This window comes from Rhagoletis pomonella, unplaced genomic scaffold (genome assembly GCF_013731165.1).
Source record: "Rhagoletis pomonella isolate Grant_MI unplaced genomic scaffold, Rhpom_1.0 Rhpom_scaffold_05461, whole genome shotgun sequence".
Lineage (NCBI taxonomy): Eukaryota > Metazoa > Arthropoda > Insecta > Diptera > Tephritidae > Rhagoletis > Rhagoletis pomonella.
Window position 1 is genome coordinate 2245 of NW_023464000.1, and position 8690 is coordinate 10934.

An 8690-nucleotide genomic window follows, 5' to 3' on the forward strand; every position below is an offset into this window, starting at 1 on the left:
GGAATTTAGACAACCCATTTTTTCGCATTCTATAGGCTTAATACTTTCGATTGGAGTATAATTTGTTCATTAAACAAATGAGTGCAAAATTCAAAAAAAAAAACAATTAATTAAAAATATCCTGGCCAGGATTTCATGCAAAGTAGATTTCACCCATAAAACAGATGGGTGAAGGTTCGGGTTGCCAACATTTTCTAAGATATTTATAGTACTTTCTCAAAGAATTGGAAAAATTATAGTACACTTCAAATAAATATAGTATTTTATTTAAAAGAAAAAGTAAAACTATTTTTAAGTGGTGGACAATCTCTTCCCGTGTCAAAGTTGTTTTAATAGAGAGTAGAAATTAAAGAATTTTAAGTAAATTTGTTAACTCTTTCATAGTTATGTTACCTTTTTTATTATAAACTCACAATCACCTTTTACTTTAAAGAATATTTCATTTAATATTGTTATTTCAGAATAAAGGTCATCCATTTTTATACCCATTTTGGCGTGCAAATTACTGAAATATATTTATAATTGAAGGAATATAGTATTGTTGCGTACTATATTTTTCACTTACCTAATTTTTGGGCATTTTTTGCATATTATTAGCAATAAATAATTGTTTAAAAAATTAGCACATGAAAATTGTAGGGAATCGAATTCTCTACAAATTTGTTCTGAACCTTTTTTCGCGAGAAATGCTATCTTCGTTCTTAAGTTTTCATTCATGTATTTAGCACCTTTCTGTGTGAAATCACTTTTTTTTTAATGATTGTAGATTGAAAAAATATATATAAGCCCCATGATTCATGCTCATTATTGACATTCGAGTTTTGACACTCCCTTACAAAACCCTGTAGGACCTCGGAATAGACTTAGAGCACACCACAAACTAGACTGCAAGTGATTGTAACTAGTCCAAAGTTTTGTCCAAGAACATGTAAAATTCTATTTACATTTTACATTGAATGCCCTAGGCGTTTGGACACACACACGAACCCACACACAGAGCCTTGCTAAGGGAGCTGATTTTGTCAAGAGGGAGCGAGAAAACTGTTTTCTGAGCAAACCTTTTATTATTGAATCATGTATAAGCCCCACTAGCAAACAAAGGAAAAATAATGAAATGTTACTTTTAAATATTTCATGATTTAAAAAACTAAATGATTTCACAGTTACACAGCTCTGATGTGGAAACCGGTTGAAACCATTTGAACTTTTGGTCTGGGCCTTTCGGCCCTTTGAGATTTACAAAAAAGAAGAGTAACCAATTTCTTGAAAGATCGAAATAAAATTATGTATATAAAATGCCATAGTGCAGCACAAACCTGATCTTGGCGTAAATTTGATAAACGAAATAATTACTAAAATCGCTTTGCTATCAATACTATTACTAAGTTCATTTATAAATTGCATAAAAAATTTATTTGACTACAAAGAAATTAAAAAGTATATAACAAAGAAGTAGTGCGAAGAGCACCCAGCGTTTATGGGTATGGCCCTTTGCCATCACGAGTGTCGGCTGGGGGCGAACCGTAGCTGTCACGAGGCTCCACTGGCGAATCGGAGTCTGAGTCATCTACACGCTCCTTTTCAGAAACGGATGTCGAGGACCCTGAAGCAGCAGAAGACTGCTGCAACAGAACACTGTCGGTAAGGGGTAGCTCAGATATTTTAGAAATTGGAGCGGCTGACGAGGATGGAGCACTTAAAGCTACAGCGGACACTATAGGCTTCAATGCGAAGGGCACACGATTGACGACAGCATTGAAGCCGCTCGGTCCATCGACGGTATAGCTGACGGTGCGCTGGAAACCATCAGGGTCTACAACACTGTATGATCCCTGAATAAAGTAACCATCACGAGCTTCATTGTGCGACTTGATGTCACCAGTGTATTCATCGTGTACATTGTACCTGTAATCGTATTTGGCTGGTGGGTTATATTCCTCAACTGGAACGACCTCGGGAGCTAACCTTTGCTGCGCATTCGAACTGAATGATGTGTCAATGTTTGTCGAAGTAGTAAGAACAGATCCTGAAGATGATGAGGACGAGGAAAGAGCTTCATAGTTTTTTGGGGTGTAGTCATAGCCAGCAGGTGCGGGTACACCATTATTGGATTGCGTACGAGTGCCGCTGCTATATGAATTGTCATTGCGCTGTGGTTGCTGTGTTGGCTGCTGTTGTTGTTGTTGCCACTGCAGTTGTTGAGATGCATTATTATTATAGTTATTAAGCAGTAGCTGTTGCACGGAGTTAGGGTTGTAGTTGTAGCCATTTACAGGAAGCTGTTGCTGTTGCGTCGGTGCATTGTTACGAAAGCCGTTTAAAGCTTTCAGTGGGACGTTGTAGCTGTTTGCTGGCTGTTGGTCGTTATCGCTATAACTTTTTATGTTATTAGTTCCAACATCATTGTTGTTATTGGTGTAAAGGTTTGGATTGTAGTTGAATTCGGCAGAAGCGGACCCCAAAAAACCAAACACCGCCACGCAAGTGAGGAAAGCAAACTGATATAATAATAGTTATTTATGAATTAGTTATAATTTTGAAACTGATTTCTTTTTTTTCTTACCCTAAATGCCATTTTTTCTAAGATATCCTTTGAATTTGAATTTGCTTTGGTTCGCTTTGGCGACTTGTTGCAGAGCGATGCTGAAAACGACTATGATCTTCAACTACTCTGGGTGAAATATTTATAATGCAACATGATTACTTTCCGACAGTTCGATTAAGTAGCCAATTTTTTTTATTTGTTGTACTATAATACTCGTATCAATAAATAAGTCTCATGAGCGACGCTAACTTGGTCAAGTTATTATTAATTTATGGTATATATCGTCGTTTAAAGTGCAAAACCGCGTATCAACAAAATGCAAAACCGCGTATGAGAGGTTGCATAAACTATTTTCTAGAGAGTAAAAGCACTCATATTTCAAAATGGTTCACTTTTTTAAAAAACAATCGCGTTTCTGGCTAGTATATTTCAGGACGAATGGATAAGGATTGAGCCAAGAGCTTGTGTGAGCAAATCCAATTTTTGGCTGCAAATCTCAGTTACGCAGTTTTGCAGAATGGCGATACGCGGTTTTGTACTTTAAACGACGATATGTATTTCGAATATCAGTTATAATAAAGCAAGTGCAAAGCATCTAAAATTCCATGTCGAAAAAAAACAGCATTGTATACAAAAACCAACTGACGGCATCAGTTGTTTTGCCGTGCTTCGTAGCAATTGTTGGGCAATATTTACACTTACACTTTTAGTCATCTATGTAGTACGTATGTAACATACATACACATTTTCTTCTACCTGTGTTCGTTCAAACGCTAATCATTACTCGACATATTCCTCTGACATAATCAGGCAAAAAATAAGTCATGAATTAAAATATTGTCAAAGAAGTGAAATGTCATACTCTTGCTGAATCATCAATATTCAAAATCATTGAGTAGTCTTGGTTTCTTCTTCGTCACATGGAAACCAGTAAACGCTTTTTGCCAAAGTAGAGCAGAAAATCGTATTTGACATTGAAGCGTATGAAATAAGGTAATTAAGACAGTTGTCGCGTATATTGTGTTTTTAAATACCCCATCTCTAGGTCTAAGTACAGGAGTGGTGTATGTATGTGGATAGGCTGATTAATGAAATATGCGGAGGTCATCATCGTGTATTTTACAGCATTTACTTCCAATATGAAAGAAAACAAAAGTATTTGATGATAAAAATGTTGGGGTATTCGCAAAGGTGTCGTATTGTTGTATGTCGTAAACTGTAAACGGCTAAAAGTATATTTAGATAGTTCCAAGGTACATACCATAAAAGTCATATTATGAATTTTCACAGTGCAAAAACTAGTCCTCTAAATATTTATCTAAGTTTTTAAAGTTTTCGGCATAGAACGATATGACACTTAGGACATCGTTGTGAATATCTCATGCCCAATAAACGCGAAACCGAGAGCGTCATCGTATCGAATTTTTGGGCTTATTTCGAATTAAAGGCAACCCCGAGTAAAACAGTTTTCTCGAAACAATTTTTTCGCATCGTCTTCGAGGCACAATCAAGAAAGTAATTTTTATCGAAAATATTCTTTGATAGGAACTGGCTTTATTAATGCAGAAACGGAACAAAGTAAGTTTCTGTGTTTAGAGTGATTTATGTATAAAACCTTGTTTCTTTAGCTACAGAAGTGCTAATTAATGTTAAATTATTTCCTACACATTTTCTGATATCCTTAGAAAACGAAACATCAAACATCATCTGTTGTTCTTGCATTTCCATTAATGAAATAGACATCGTTTTCGATTTCTATGGAGTGTATGATATAAACGACGTTATTTTTAGTAAGGAAATTATTTGGACGCTTAAGGAAATATATTTAGACTAGCTATACCCTGCAACGCTTTGCTGTGGCATATTCCTGTTACATGGATGATAAATTATTAACGAAACAAAGCATACGTTTCATATGAGTTTGATTCAATTCTGTTTCAGTTTATTCAGTCTATGATTACAATCTTACAGGCTAGATAAAAATAAGACTACCATAATTAAAACTAAATACTATAGATTTAGATACACAAGTAGTTATAAGAAAAATGAATCAATAGATGACTTGAAAATATTTCTCGGCAACGAAAAATCAATATTTAGACTCTTTGAGACCTTGTTAAATTCTGTCAGAGCGCGGAAAATCGGATCAAAATGGTAATAGTTAGCCTTAGTAGCACGCAAGTAAAACGGCAGAGATGAGCGCAGAAATCTGTGAGGCACATCAAAGGATATCTTCTCCAGAAGGACCGAACAATCCGAAGAGTCAACAACCAAATCAAAAACGAACATGAGCAACTGGACAATTCTTCTAGTTTCAAGAGTTTGTAGGTGAATAAGTTTACAACGGGAAAAATATGAGGGCATCGGGTCATCAAAGTTAAGGGAACTTAACGCAAAACGAACAAATTTTCTCTGCACTATTTCGAGTCTGGCGGCATGACAGCCGTAAATGGGGTTCCATATAATAGAAGCGTACTCTAGTTTTGATCGTACTAAAGAGATAAATAAAGCTTTCCTGGTGTATGGATCCTTAAAGTCTTTCACATATCTACGCAGGAAAGCCAGGTTACTGTAGGCTTTTGGAAGCACGCAAGAGATATGATTGACAAACGAAAAATTTGAGTCAAAGACTACGCCTAAGTCAACAAACTCTTTCACAGAGGCCAAGCGAGTGCTAGAAATACTGTAATTAGAAAAAATAATGTTTGAAGATTTTGAGAAGGACATATGAAAACATTTATTTACATTTAAGTGAAGCTTGTTCGTATGACACCAACTGACCAGGTTACTCAGGTCGTACTGCAGAGAAGAAACATCCGACGAGTCGTTAACTCTACGAAAGAGTTTGAGGTCATCTGCATAGAGTAAAAACCTAGAAAATTTGAAACAGGAGCCAATGTCATTTATAAAAAGGACGAACAAAAGTGGTCCGAGGATACTGCCTTGGGGAACACCCGACGTTGCCACAAAATAGTGGGATTTACAGTTTTCGACTTCAACAAACAAGGTCCTATTAGACAGATAAGATTTTAACCATTGTAGAAAGGCAGAATGGAGGCCGATAGACTGAAGTTTATATATTAAGATTGCGTGCGACACCTTATGAAAGGCCTTCGAAAAATCTGTATAAATGGTATCCACCTGAGTACCATCTTTGAAAGCTGATACACAGAATTCAGAGAAAGATGCCCAGTTAGTAACAGTAGAACGCCCGACAACAAACCCGTGTTGGTGCGGCTCAACAATGCTCTTGGTAACGAAAGATAATTTCTCCTTTATAATTTTTTCGAATAGCTTAGAACAAACTGTGAGTTTAGCAATAGGCCTATAATTAGCGATGTCATTTTTATTGCCAGATTTGAATACTGGAGTAATTGATGCAATCTTCCATCTATCAATGAATGTGCCAGAAGACAGAGACAAATTAAATATATGACATAAAGGAACACATAAAGATGAACTGCAATGCGACATAACATAGGCGCAGAGCCCATCACTATCGCATTTTAGCGAAGGTTTAAGCGTGGACATAGAAGTGCTAACATCCAATTCTGTGCTTGTGAGGGAACCAAAATCAATGCGTTCTGATAACTTCGAGCGAGCGTTAGAGTTATTCGGGTTATCAGCCTCACTATAAAAGTTTGATTTGAAGAACTCAGCAAAGAATTCAACTGTGTCAGGCAAAAATTGAGAGAATTTACCATTAAGGCACATACAAGCCGGTATGTTGGAAGACCCACGCTTAGAGCGAATAAAATTCCAAAAAGCCTTAGGATTTACTTTAAGCTCAGCTTCCAGTTTACCAATATAACGATTATAAAGAAACTTATCCAGCACATTAAATTGATTAACATAATTCATATACTGATCCCTGAGAACAGCATTCGCAGTGTTGGCCTTATACAGTTTATGATATTTATTACGTTTATTCTTCAAATTTTTTAGAGTAGTGTTATACCATGGTAATTTATGAAGTCTAGGAGGAAGAGGAGGCACTTTAATGGAAAAAAACTTCTGCCAAGTTAGACAAGAAAGTATCAAAACATAAGCTCACATCATTTGTTGAAAGAATATTAGCCCAGTTAATATCGCTAAGTGCATTATTCAACTCACAGAAGTTGGTAATCCGAAAATTAAAAGCGGAAGTACACGAATTGCTCGGAATAGAGAAAACATCAAAAAATTTTAAAGAAATAACAAGCGGAACGTGATGTGTGTCAGTCTTGTACAGAGGTAGATTACTCTCAGAAAGGTTAAATATTAAGTTTTCGTCTACAAATACTAGATCGAGCATCTTATATAGCGAATTAAATAAACAATTCATTTGAATAAGGTTACAACTTTAGAGACTATCAATAAAATTAATTTCGTTAGATCGCATGACGTTAGTAAGTGTCAAAATACCATTATTCTGTAAATCTATCCAGATAATATCAGGCAGGTTAAAATCACCAATAATACAAAAGTGGGAATCCACCATCATCACCAAAAACAGAGGCGACATGCATTACAGGTAGCGTTTCCATTGCGTAAGGCTGCAAAGTCATGGCAGCAGCATTAGTAGAAGCTGGAGAGCCAGAAGGCGGAGAGGCGGCGTCGGCCACCGAAGAAACGGAGGAAACAGTACCACTAATTTGCTTTATTGTGTGAGCGGCAGTTGCCATGACATTCGTCTGGTCAGCAGCAGAAAAACTCTGGTCGATTGAATTGACTGCGCGAGGGCACTTACAGTGAGATGCATTTTGGCGAAGTTCACTAATATCAGCAAAGAGCGATGCAAGGGCAACGAGTACATCTTCAGTGTGCAGTTTACGCAAGGCTATTAACTCAGCATGCAGTTTAGTTGTTTCATCGATTAAAAGTTTTTTGTCTGTATGGAGAGCACTAATCTCAGCGAATACACGAACTTGATCAGCTCTAATTGCTTTAAGCTCACTAAGGGCCGGTTACTCAATGTCTGGTTAACACTAATCTCCGGTTAAACATAGTTATCGACGTTACCGACGCCCTGTCGTATGCATGGAGTCGAAGACGTCGATAAAGATGTTTAACCGCAAATCAGTGTTAATCAGACCCTAAGAATAGTAAGTAGAATAGACAATTGTTGTTGCGATTATTGAGCAGTATTATTAGAAGCCGTAGACGATGACTTTGACAGCTGTTGTTGATGAGTAGAGTTGGAGATATTGGCGATATGGGCGGGAATAGGTGACTTAGAAAACGATGCAGACTTCGAAATGTCCACCACTTGATGGTTAGCGGCAGGTGGAGAAGAGTGCATAGATTTTCGGCGAATACCCGCGCACTTTTTACACATGTATTTGTAGTCAGAGTTCATGAAAAAATCCAGATCAGCAAGCGAAAGACCAACACAGTTGATGTGGTAGAACTCGTTACAATTATTGCATTGTACTTTCGCTTGGTTGCGATCAACTTTTTGAGCGCAAACACAAGGCATGTTGATTATTTAATAAATTAAATTATGACTTTCACATCAACTTTGTTTAAAAAGATGCAACAAATAGAGTCACTGTCTCATTGGACTAGGCCAGATCAAAACGAGATTAAAATTTCGATATTTTTTTTACTCAAACACAGGAGCGCAAAAAAAAAACCTCCGCACTTCACACTGAGTTTGATTTTGTTGTTTGTTTTGTTTGAGTTTGATTTTGGAATAAGTACTTGTGTGCACACAATATTTGTCGTGTTTCCATTCTCTGCATTGATATCAAGGATATCTGGTTTGCCGACACGGGAACACGCAACATCTAAGAACCAATCCGCATCTCACTCTAAACCACACTTTTCCAAAGGATAACTTTGAGCATTAGTGATTGTGATTCCGAATGTCTATCGAATTGGGAATTGCAATCTTTAAAATTGAAATGGTGTATCGTGGGAATTCTTCACCTTTCAAAGGCCACGTAAAAATCTTTACTTACACTACGTTCTTCATCAATTTCTTAACTGCGAGTCGCGTACCGTTGCGGAGTTTTAGCTGATTAATATTCCGCAACGTGATAATTGGCACACCTATTTTCAATTCAGTATGTGGCGTCATCCCTGGAAGATCAATCGAGTTCAAAAATTCCGTTGGATAATTAACTGATTCGTCTTCTTCCACAACGGTGTTTATCGACGCATA

At 36.8% G+C, this 8690-nt stretch overlaps 1 protein-coding gene across 1 annotated transcript; it reads right to left on the reverse strand.

Moving 5' to 3' along the window:
* Nucleotides 1-1475: 1475 nt before the first annotated feature.
* Nucleotides 1476-8003, reverse strand: LOC118755139 (probable serine/threonine-protein kinase PLK). The gene is made up of 4 exons (XM_036489984.1): nt 7959-8003; nt 6262-6475; nt 6023-6216; nt 1476-2498 (listed from the first exon to the last, which is right to left on the reverse strand). The coding sequence occupies exons 1-4, from the start codon at nt 8001-8003 to the stop codon at nt 1476-1478; spliced, it is 1476 nt and encodes a 491-aa protein (XP_036345877.1).
* Between the last annotated feature and the right edge of the window lie 687 nt (nt 8004-8690).